General features: G+C 38.5%; 1 protein-coding gene across 1 annotated transcript; it reads right to left on the minus strand.

Moving 5' to 3' along the window:
• Positions 1–485: 485 nt before the first annotated feature.
• On the minus strand, positions 486–1,925 carry LOC108246626 (D(1)-like dopamine receptor). The gene has a single exon (XM_017434270.1). It carries the CDS (start codon positions 1,923–1,925, stop codon positions 486–488), a length of 1,440 nt encoding a protein of 479 aa, XP_017289759.1.
• Positions 1,926–12,714: the final 10,789 nt, after the last annotated feature.

A 12,714-nucleotide genomic window follows, 5' to 3' on the forward strand; every position in this document is an offset into this window, starting at 1 on the left:
GTTTTTGATATTTGCAGCATTTTTCCTTTGAATTTGTTTTGATGGTTGTAGGTTTGCTTCTGCCTATTTTCTGTTTACATTTAGACATTTGATGCACAATTGCACATATCAACCGCCATATCAGTGGCACTAATACAAAACTTCTAAAACAAAAGATCCAAACTATGGACCTTAAAATAACTGTTGGTTAAAATGTGTTTTCAATCCAAATTACACATATGACCACATGTGATGACCTGGCAACCTGTTCAGGGTCTACCTCACCTCTTGCCTGTTCACTGCTGGAGATAGACATCAGCTCACCGAGAGCTTGAACTGGGTAAATTTGTTAAGACGATAAATGGATGTATGAATGATTTTTTTAAGAAAACGTTTCACTTTAGACTAACTACGCACAGTTTTTCGCGACTGAGTTAGCAAGGTTATTAGGTCTACCTGAAAGAAAAAAAAACATCCTGGGTCAATATGGCAGCTCAATCTCTGTGCTACTCATCCTCTTGGACCTGTCCTGGTATTAGAATATCACTCTCCAGTCCTGCAGCTGAGGTGATCGGTGTGATTGTCTCCAGTGAAATCTCTGCGTTGTCCTCCAGTTGGACCGTAGCAGGAAGCAACAGTAGCCTGTCGCAACTCGGAGAACCATTAGAAATGTTGGACTCCTCCTCAAACTGCGCACTCATGTCCTCCAGACAATCCGACGCAACACTCAGATTTTGAGGACGTTGCTGCAGCTGAGCGGGTACCAGCGGCTCCTTGTGGAGCGTCGTGTCGTGGTGGTAAGAGACAAGCTCATTGCTGAAGTTCACAGCTTCCACCGCATTGTTTGAGCAGATCCGGTTGCAACCCAGAATGGTGGCAAAAGCTCGACGGAAGTCTGCATTAAATGCGTAAATGACCGGGTTGAGGGAAGAGTTGGCCCAGCCAAACCAGACAAAAACAGTGAATGTGGTGTCACTGACACATGGTGGGTCACAGAAGGGGACAGTGCAGTTCAGGACAAAAAACGGCAACCAACAAAACACAAACACCCCCATGATGATTGAAAGGGTCTTCAGGACTTTGGTTTCCTTTTTGAATGATGACTTTAAGCAGGCCTCATCGTTGGCCCGGTGCTGCTGCTGGTTCCTGTTCACACCATGACCTTGGATCTGTGCCTGTTCGGCTGCCCGTTCCAAAGATGCGATTCGGCGAATTTGGGTCTGAGCAATGCGGTAGATGCGAGTATAGGTGGCAATCATGATCACTACAGGGATGTAGAAGCTGATGAGGGAGGAAGAGATGGCGTAGGTTTTATTCAGATTGGCAACACAGCTCATGGCTATGACGGTGCTGGTGTTTGTGAAGTTCCTGTCCAATAATGGTCCTACATCCTCCATCATCACCTCCTCCTGAGCCCTATGCCAGTTCATCTGCACCGGGATGAAGGAGATGAGAATCGAAAGCATCCACGCCACTCCAATCATCACAAACGCCACCCGGTGGGTCATTTTCCGTTCATATTTGAAGGGGCTGGCGATGGCCCAGTATCGGTCCACACTGATGATGCACAGGTTGAGGATGGAAGCCGTGGAGCACATGATGTCAAAGGTGATCCAAACGTCACAAAAGCGTCCAAACAGCCAGGTGTTGGTGACCTCCGTGATGGCCTCCCACGGCATCACCAGCACGGCCACGAACAGGTCGGACACAGCCAGCGAGATCACAAAGAAGTTGGTGACTTTGGAGCGCAGGTGGCGAAACTTGATGACGGCCGCACACACCAGCATGTTCCCGAGCAGCGTGGACACGATGAGCAGGAAGAGGACACAACCGATGAGGACACGCAGTCCACTACTTCCATCCTCCTCCTCCTCTTCCTCTTCACTCATCCCATCCAGCTCTGACAGAACCTGGGTGAAATTACTCCACATGGTGTAGTTTTCCATTTTTATCCAAAAATTTAAAAATAAAAAGACGTTAATATCTACTCTGAAATGTGTCTTTCCCAGCGGATCCGGAAACACATAGAACCATCCTCTGATGTCTGGATCAGGACTAAAACACAGAGTTTCTCCTGTTTTACTCACATTCGTCTCCTAAAAATAAAAACCCTCCTCAGGACACTCAGAATGCGAATCAGTCCAACAAATAGAGCTCCCAGAATAAGAAAAAGAACTGACGGCAAATCAGCAGCAGCTACAACGATGGATTCTGCGGTTTCTCTGAGTCTTCTCTCTGAAGGAACAACATTTCTGTCCGTCCTCAGTCGGTGTGTGACTCAGAGTGAACTCAGCTCTCTGCGCTCCGATGTTTCCTCAGCTCAGGTGATAAATTACTGTAATCCAGAATGGCCATTTCCGCCTTAGTTAGAAGGCTAAACTCGTGCAGAATCCAGAGAAATCTTTTATAATATTTTAACTACCCACTCAGTCACACCGAAGATGCAAAGTTCTTCATTTATTTGAGCACCATGGACTCATTTTGGAGAAAAGATGCTGCAGAAGGAAAGCTGAAGCTCACATCTTCGAACTCTACTTAAGCTTTTTGTGTTTTAATCAAGCTGATAACAGTTACAGTGTACATTAAATTAAAGAAAAACTGCTTTCACATCTAAAATTACAAAACAAAAATATCAGATACATATTTTGAAACTCTTCTCCCTGTATCGATTCCATTCCTCATCTGTTTTGAATATTTTCATTTGGTCAAATTTGACTTGTAAAATGTATTTCATACTTTTAAAGTTTTGTTTCATTGAGTTTTGCTGTTTGCTTAGATATTTGGGTGTTTTTTTTTAATCAAAAATTATTTGTATTTTTGTTTTTATTTAATAGAATTTTAAATCTTAAAATAAAGCAGCATTTTAGTTGGTTTTATTGTTTATATTAATTTGCTGTTTAATGAACAATTTTTGCAGGTGAAAATTTGTTTTACTTTACAAGATTTAAAACACTTTGTTTGCTTTTTTCCTCAAAATTTACAGGTAATCAGGACTCTAATTAGAATTTTGTTTAAACAAACAACAAAAATTTAAAAAGATACAAAAGATCAGTATTTGAACAAATCAGTGTAAATGAAAAAAGCAAAGCATTGATCTGTAAACTAAAAATCTTAAAATGATAAAGGAGTAATAAAGGGATCAATCTCTCTTCTAAAAGTCTTTGAAGATGCTGCTGCAATATTAACACAATATTTCTCAGTATCTTAAAGGTACTGTTGAAAGACGTGGCAGCAAGTTTTCTCGTTTCTTCATCGCCCTCTGGTGGATGAAATAAATTTAATGCAAATAAACCAAAGAATTAAAACTTGGACCTTCCTAAAATGAACTTCTGTATGGGATGAGCTAAATATAATTTTTTAGTGAAATACTTTAACTAAAGAACACTTTTTATTGTAAAACATGCTTAGGAAATAAAAGTAAGAAGAAATAGTTTAAGGGTGTTTTTTTTTTTCCAAAACATTCAAGGAAACCTTACAATTAAAACAAGTAGATAGGACAAGCAAAATAAAAAAATCCAAGTCGTGTAAAAATAGTAACAATAAGCATAAGCAACAAGAACAAAAAACATCTCCAAAATATGTGATAAAAAGAAAGTAGAGTTATGTAGGACAAAGTCAGTCCGAACAGATTAATTTTGAGGGACGTTTTAAATGTGAAAAAAAGACTCAGTTTAAAATATTTGAGTTGAGTTTAAACAAAAATTATTTTTCTTTAAAAAAAACGTATCACTGGGGAATAACCATAGTTTAGTTTTTTAATTGTCGTTCTGAGTGTGAAAACATGTTTCACCACAAGATGGCACCACCGGCCCTCAAAGTCTCCTGACACTCCAGCCCAGCAGAATCTTCCATCTCAGTTTCAATGGAAAGTTTTTTCTGAAGCATTTCAATAGAAAAACAAAACAAATGAGTGGCTCTACGAGGTTTAAATCAGTCTATATGTGAGAAAACTTTATTTTAAAATGATAAACATTCTATTAAAAGTGAAAAAGTAAAAGTATATGCAATGAAAAGCATGTTGTCTGAAATGATTATGGACATTTAAAAAGTGAATATTTCGAAGAAAAACAATATTCATCTATTAAGCTTTGGCTTTACTCTGTTTGGTGAGCAGATCGTCAGCTGCATGTTCATTTGAGAGCTGCAAATTCTGCTCCTTTTAGTGGAGCAATCCGAAATTTGCTCTTGCCGAATAGCTTTGTGAAATTGTTAATCTCCTTTATAAACAGAGGCCTTGGAGTCATTCAACATGAGAAATATCATATCATTTTATTTATACTCATTAACATCAAATGGAAAAATACAAAACACTGAACACTCTTTTTTCAATCAAATAGTTTGAACATGCATGTCCTCTGTCATTCAACAAAGGGTGCTGCTGTGCCCTCTGCACCCTAAAGTCCTTGAACATAACATTTCTGAATAAATGTTAAAGGGTGCCAATGTACCTTTTAACATGTTGTGCTGATTGAAATTCCAGTATATTTTAGATTTAAGTCTTCCTTCTGTAATTTGACAAAATGCCAGCATTTTGTTGTATAAACTGTAGAAGAAGTGTGAAGAGAACCAATGTCAAAAGAAATGTTCAAGCTGCTACCAGTGGCTCATTAGAGTGACCATGGTAACCACACCTCTGTGTCTGTCACTCCCTAACAGCACTCCTAATGAGACAGCAGACAGAACCACAAAGTAGAAAGTAAGCATCAATCAGTGACTGTGTGAAAACTACAAGTTCTATTGAAAAAAAAAAATCCTGAACTGTAAGTGTGAGAAGCAACTGGTCCAAACCTGTTTCAGCTATTTGGTTTGCACAGTGTTTTTATGTAGAAGATATGAAGATATGACAAGTTAGTAAGACCCCTCACTTCCATTGCTGAAGAGAAAATTCAAAGCTCAGATACAATGGAAGTCAATGTGAGTTTGGGTGTGCGCAATCTATATTCTGGGAGGATCTGAGTGAAAACCCTTAATCCTATGGCAGTGAGAAACACAATAGGTGAAACAAGACAAAATAACTGTGTTGATGTATAAAGTTTGGTATAAATGTAAAACGTGAGGAAATAAGACTTTGCAAAAGGTTTGAATATTATAGCTTGAAAGTTACATCATCACATGTCACACATCAAACTATGTCACATCATCAAACTATGTTCGACATTTTGTGGTAAATTATCTAAAAACAATCTAACTTAAGCTATAATTGTGTGAAAAAAGTTAAATTATCAAAATACCGATTCAGTCAAGTCTAACTTTCTGTGACCAGTTTAAACTTTGAAAGATGTTTCTACTGTGAAGTCTATCAGAGCTTTAAAGCTCTAAAGAGGGCTGGGTTTACTGCGAATATACCATTGTCTATGAGGAAGTTTGTTTTGTTTTGTTTTAGCTTGTTTTTGAAGTTTGTTAATGCTGTCTGATAAACCCTTACATAGGTGCAAGAATCCATAACTATTGGTATGGTTGTGTTATTGAATTTGCACATCTTTGTTTTATTATTTATTTATACATTTATTATTAAGATTATATAAATATATATATATATATATATAGTATTATTTATTATTTAAATTCCCTTTGGAATTATTAAAGTATTTTTGAAATGAATTTGAATTGAATTGAATTTATATAGTGGCAAATAATAAAAAAATAGAAATTTCAAGGCACTTTTTGCTTTTTTTTTTATTTTCAGGACAGACAGAAATTCAGCAAAATGTGGTGTCCATGGGGTCGCAAAAACTCCAGACAGAACCAGGTTCAAGGTCAGATTCTTCTATTAGCTGTCGAGAAGAAAATGGGAAAAAAAAACATTCCTAATGAGAAACAACACAACAGACAAACTGCACACCTGCACATGGCTAGATTTTGCTCTTCTTCTCCCACTCTCTTTTTACACCTTTAATCTTTTGCGGTTGCTACTGAAACCTTTGTGTTTACATGTGCCTGGTAAATGTGTACGTGTGGGGCTGTGGGAGCGCATTTTGCTTCAAGGCTGGAGCAAAGTCATTTCTGACGCAAGCAAGCTGATTGAGCTGGACCGCCGCCCATCTCCGCCACCCCTGTAATTACACCTGGTGGTGGATCTGCCAGCGGTTTGATGTCAAGGTGAAGAGTTTAAAGCGTAATCACTGTTTTGGTTCAACTGTCAAGGTGCACAGACAGCTACGTGGTGTTTGTGTGCGTGTCTGATAGGGGGTTTCTTTGTGTAAATACGTGCGCATACAGTTTGCTTTTGAGAGTGTGTGCAGTGTGTCTGAGTGTGGGAATGCATAAATGTGTGATATCATTGAACAAATGGCAGTTAATTGAGAGGCGAGCCTGTGTGAGTGCATGTCTGTGGTGTGTGCGTTGTGCAGTTGAACTTGCTTAAACTCGTCGGCACGGCTTCTTCTGAAGATGAGCTTCTGCCGATCACGTAAAAATAAACAAAGCGCTGCCGCTCGCAGGGCCTAGCTCGCACGTCAGGTCGACTCCGTAATTCACAAGAAGCTGAAGGTAAAACTGGATTCCTAGTCTGTGTAAACTAAATAGTTTTGAGGGAATGAATTACACTGAAGATGAATCATCTCTTGACAAATTGATGCTTTCATCTACCAGTTCAATGGTTTTCAGTGGGTGTCCCGCTGATTGTAATAACGCTTTAAATGAACGAATTTTAATTTAATGACAAGATGCTATTTTTGTGTGTGTGTGTGTTTTGCACTTAAAATACTAAATCATTCAAAATAATTCCAATCCTTCAGGATTTATTGTGACAGCCCAGATGGAGTAATAAAACATGGGAAGGAGAAGTGCAAACCTCTGCCAAGACTGCAGTGCGTTCTGGATCACCATCAAAATTTAATCCATTGTTTTTTGTGACAACCCTAACAATTCCTAAAAAATTAATCCAAATCTGTTCTTTAGTTTTTACCTGATATTTGCTAACAGACAGACAAACAAACCAACTTAAACAACTAAAAACAGAACTTCCTCAGTGGAGGTAACAAAAGGGTCACATGTATGAGCAGACACAATTTTCCAAAAAAAGGGTTACCTGTGACTTTGACCTCACGACCTTGAAATCAGTCGTGATCACCGTTAACCTAAAAGGTGTCTAACTGTGCAGTTTAATTTTCCTCCACTACACAGTTGCCAAGTTAGAGGTCATCTGTGACCTTGACCTTTTACCCCTTCACCTTGATATGAACAGTGATCACCCTTGACCCATGAGGTGTCCAGCTGTGGAGTTTAACATTCCTGTTATACAGCTGCAGAGTGAGAGCATGGACTGATCTTGACCTTGAACTTTGACCGAATCACCACCAAAATTGAATCACTTGCACACAAAAAGACAAACAAACAAACCAACGCTACCAAAAACATCCTTTGCTTCCTTCTTCCTTATTTAGCTGGTTACTTCCTTGGCAGAGGTTACCAGCGAAATAGCGTGGGATTTAGTGACTTGGAATCTCCTGAGTCACCCTTATTGTCATGGTGAGTCCCACCTTTTTTTTAAGTAGAGGGGGTGGGGCAGCACACATCAGCTCTTTATAAGACAGAGAGACAGAAAAGAGACTGAAAAGCAAATATTTGTGGAAAAACTGTTTTATTCAAAAACATTTGAACTATGTGTGGCAGGAGGTTTTGATGGGTACTTCCTATGTTTCTATCTATTATGTAGGAAACATGACAAGTTAAAAAGACTTTTTTCTTTCAGTTTTGAAGAGAAAATTTATAGCTCATATATAATTGGAGTCTATAGTAGCTTGAGTAGATACTCACTGCATACTGGAGGGATCTGAGAGAAAACCAAAGAAAATGTCATAGCAGCAAGGCATGCACTGGGTGAAAGAAGACAAAAATGTCTAGATTTTGACATAAAAACTGTGTAAGGTGTAAAGTTTGTGTGAACAAAAAAGGAGTGTGCAGAACTTTAGGAAAGTTTAGACAGCACAGATAGTGTGACATTGGCACTCATTAAATTGAAATTAAAAATCGTAAAACTGCAACTGTGTAAAAACACTTAAATATATTAATGTGTCAGTTCAGACATATAAAGTCCAACTTTCTGTGACCTGTTTAAACTTTGAATGATATTTCTACTACAAAGTGTATCTGAGTTGTAGAGTTCCAAATAAGGCTGGATTTTATCATTCCTTTCACCAAAACTCCACTGTTGACTGTAAAAAAAAATAAATTTCCTTTTTTGACGATGACGTACTGCTGCCAAAAGTCATGGTGTACTATTTTTGACTGAAATAGAAGATGGGGAAACAAAGGTCTTTTTAATGTTTACACATTGTAATAATACTACTGTGAAAGTATCTAAAATAATCCATTCATTTATTTTCTTTTACCCACTTTTCCAAGCATGGCTGCTGGGAGCTGGTGCCTGTTTCCAATGATTATCGGGTGAGAGGCGGGGGACACTCTGGACAGATTGCAAGTACATCACAGGGCCACATAGAGACAAATAGGATAGACAACCTTTCATGTGCTCACGCACACCTAGGGACAATTTACCCAAAAATATAACATGAAAGTTTTTGGTCTGTGGGAGGAAACGGGAGTACTGGGAGTAAACCCAGACATACACGAGGAGAACATGCAAACTCCATACAGAAAAGTTACAGCCACATTTTGAATGTGCAGCTTTCTTGCTATGAAGCAACAGCTCTAACAACTGTCGCCCATATCTAAAACCAGACTGTGGTCATAGGGAAAACTATGTCACCTGAACTGTAGATTTGATTTTCTTCGCCATAATTTCTTTTAAAGAAGATGGTTCTTTAAGCACAGCTTGTTAAGTAGCTGGAATCTGATAAGGATTAAGGAAATTCCAGTTTTCAACATTGTCCTGATTCATGTCTCATATTGTGTGTGGAAAAACAAACACAATGTTACCTCCTCTGACTGATGAGAAACCGATTGTTCCATTTTAAATCCCAGAGAAATCGTACACTTAATCCAGTATTATGTAAAGAAAAAAGACAATGCAAAGTTGTGCTTAATCACAGGGGCTTATTGTGAAAAGTTTTCTGTTGTCACAATATTGCAGAAAATGTAGCATGAAAAAAGAAAAAAAAAAGTGAAAGAGAGTTTAAAGTGACCCAGTGCTGAACCTTGGAGGAATAAATGACCCTGGATAATAAGTGCCTAAGAAAGTTTTGTTTGTAGCAGTCGGGCTTGTCATAGATCTTATCCTCGTCTTCAGGGTTCGTGGGCTCTGAACACTAAGTTTACTGTGGACTTTTAAGATATTTTTACCTCTGTGAGGAATTTTGGAATTTCCTTTTAGAAGTGACAGAGATATCAGCTTTTGCCTTAATAGTTAGCTGCTACTCTCTACTCTCATGATGTTAATACCATCATATTAATGCAGTATGTTTCTACTGCCTGCATTTTCCTTTCTCTCCACCATTACACATCTAAAAGAACAGTAAAACAAGAAATGATAACAAATGCCCCAAACTGTAACTGTATTAGGTACTCTACAAAAATAAAAGTGCAGTTAAAGTTATTGTTTGACTGCAAACACACAAGTCAGAATGAAAAGTTCACCAACTCAGCTGTTCTCTGTTTGTATGTGGTTGACTTACTCATGTTAAGGATAAATGAACCCACTGAGGGTAAAAAGACAGTTCGTTTTATTTAAAAAAAAAACAGCTTAGTTGAAGGCAGAAGTGCTTTGCAAGCAGCAAGTGTTCACTGAAAGTAGTTAGTTGCGTCAGCAGTGTGTTTAGGGTCATTGTGTAGGTGAAACTCCATTCCACTCTCAAATCTCTGATTTGCCTTCAGGAATTTCTCTGTATTTTGCCCCATGCATATTCTCTTTAACTCTGACCAGTTTCCCAGTTGTTGCTGATAGAAATCATTCCCACAGCATGATGCTCTCACCAGTGTGCTTTAGTGTGGAGATGGTGTTCTCAGCATGATGACATGTGGTAGGTTTGTACTAGACACGGAGCTATCCTTTATAATCAAAATGTTCCATTTTTGTCTCATCTGACCACAGCACCTTCTTCCACATGTTTAGGGATAAAATTCAAACAGACTGCTCTTTTTAGTTAATCGCTAGCTTTTTCTCGGCCACTCTTCCATGAAGCCCAGCTCTGTGCAACTTATCATGGTCCAGTGGAGAGATAGTCCAATCTCTGCAGAAGCGCTGCTAAGCTCCTTCAGGGTTATCCTTGGCATTTCTTGTTCATCCCTTAACAAGGGCTGATTTGGGTGTCTTCATGGATGGAGCAATGTCTATGGAGCGGCATATAAATCAGCTTGTTAGGAATTGTTTTTTACAAATTCGGAACATTTCTAAACTTCGTAAAATGGTGACTTATGGTGAGCTTGAGATGATTGTTCATGCTTTTGTCTCATCGAGACTGGATTATTGTAACAGTCTGTTCACATGTCTTAACAAGAGGGAGTTAATGCGTCTGCAGGTAGTACAAAACTCTGCTGCACGCCTGCTCACTCGCACCCATAGGAGGGAACATATTACACCCATCCTTAAAAGCTTGCACTGGCTGCCAGTATCTTACAGGATGCACTACAAAATCCTGGTACTGACTTTTAGAGCTCTTCATGGACAAACGCCAAACTACATTAAAAACCTCATCCAGCCTTATTTTCCGACTAGGAGCCTCAGGTCGTCCAATTTGAACTTGCTGATGGTTCCTCGGACCTTCTTCAAGACTCAAGGATATAGATCTTTCAAAGCTGTGGCGCCGCGCCTGTGGAATGAGCTACCTTGCACTATTCGATCTCTACATTGTATTGACACTTTCAGGAAACAACTTAAGACCCACTTTTTTAAGATTGCTTTTTAGTGTAATATTGTGTTTTATTGTTTGTATGTTGTTTAATTTATCTTATTTTACATTTGTGCAGCACTTTGTGACCCTGGTCTGTGAAAAGTGCTATAGAAATAAAGCTTACTTACTTACTTACTTACCTTAAGTTGTAATGAACAACCATCTCTTGGCAGGTTTGCTGTGGTGGCATCATTAATGGATTTTATGATGCTGTGAGGGTTGTTCAGGATTTGAGATTGCCCAGAGATGAATCTGATTTTACTAATCATGTGGCTTCTGTATGAAACAGTTAGGTCTACAAACCAAAGGAAGTGAATATATATGCAAGCACCACTTTTAGTTTTGTTATGTACTTTTTAATTTTTTTAAAACAAGTTTTTTTTGTGTGTTGTTGTTGTTTTTTTAAATCTGGAGTATGTTGTGTAGATCCATTACTTAAATCACATAACCATCCATTACATGTACAGGTTGTAAGGAAACAAAACTGAAAGAATCTGAAGGGAGTGAAAGCTTTTACAACACACTGTCAGGTGCTTATTTACCAGAACTATTAATTTTATCATTTAGGTGACAAAATTATTGCAAACTATAAACTTTAAATAAGAAAAGTAGATTAAAAATTACACTAAAATGTTTGTTTTTACTGATGGAAACAAAGTCTTTTCTTTTCAGAGGTTTTTAATTTTGTAAAGGCTACTTTTCTTCGAAATGGCTTTAAGTGTAAGTCTGGAGATATGACATTCGGCAGATGACAGAGCAGGCCCGACTCTTTAAATACTGACATGAACGTAGTGATTTGACCAATTACAGTGCCCGGTGAGAAAATCTTTCAGATCTGACAGTAAAGCTTTGAGCCTCAGGAAGATGAGGAGATCTCATTCATAAATATTTACAGTGAGAACAGACAGAAGCTGTTTGAAATTTCTGACCGTGAGCAGAAGGTCAAAAGAAGTGCAGCCGTGCCATCCGGAGTCTGAGAAAGATGGTGGTTGTTTAAACTAACAGAATGAATAAATAAATAACCCACAAACTAGAACACCACAGGACAAAAAACTTCTGTAAACATCACCAGAGCCTTAGGCGGGACTCGTCACACTGATAACTGAGTCAAAACAAGAAGAGACATCTTAACTCTGTCTTAGCCGCACTCATTTGAAACACATTATCTGTCTCTACCAGCTGATATGGTTTAAGAAAAATGTGCTTATTTCATATTGGCTATTTGTTCTTATTCAAACAGAATTATTTTGATTATAGAGACATGTTGAACTAAGGTGTGTCCTGTAATTACCATCACAGATGTCTTTAATCTCGTAATCAGTCAGTCTGTCTGGCAGTGGTGTCCAATCCTGGTCCTGGAGGGCCACTATCCTGCATGTTTAAGATGTTTCCCTGCTCTTCAGCAGGTCTTCAAGTTCTGCAGAAGCTTGTTAATGACTCAGTCATTCAAATCAGGTGTGTCAAAGCAGAGAAACATCTAAAACATGCAGGATAGCGGCCCTCCAGGATCAGGATTGGACACCACTGTTTAGTCACTGTGCTGTTTGGTATCATGGTGTGTACCACACTGAACATGGATCACAGAAAGCAGAAGACAGAGTTGTCTCGGGAGATTCAAAAGAAAATGATTGACCATTATATTAAAGTTAAAGGCTATAAGATCATCTCCAAGCAGCTTTTTGTGGCTTCAGCTGCACAGATTATTCAGAAATTTAAGGTCCACAGGATTGTATCCAGTCTTCCTGGATGTGGCTGCAAGAGGTACACTGATGACAAACTGAAGAGACATATACCGTATTTTCCGGACTATAAGTCGCAGTTTTTTTCACAGTTCGGCTGGGGGTGCGACTTATACTCTGAAGCGACTTATGTGTGAAATTATTAACACATTATTATATCATTTCACATGTTATTTACACACTAAACCGCAAGAGGGCGCTCTAGG

The sequence above is a fragment of the Kryptolebias marmoratus genome, linkage group LG22, assembly GCF_001649575.2.
Source record: "Kryptolebias marmoratus isolate JLee-2015 linkage group LG22, ASM164957v2, whole genome shotgun sequence".
Classification (NCBI taxonomy): Eukaryota; Metazoa; Chordata; class Actinopteri; order Cyprinodontiformes; family Rivulidae; genus Kryptolebias; species Kryptolebias marmoratus.

Excerpts from the sequence above, each read along its gene's own strand:
- LOC108246626 (XM_017434270.1), bottom strand. The coding sequence starts at position 1,925 with ATGGAAAACTACACCATGTGGAGTAATTTCACCCAGGTTCTGTCAGAG.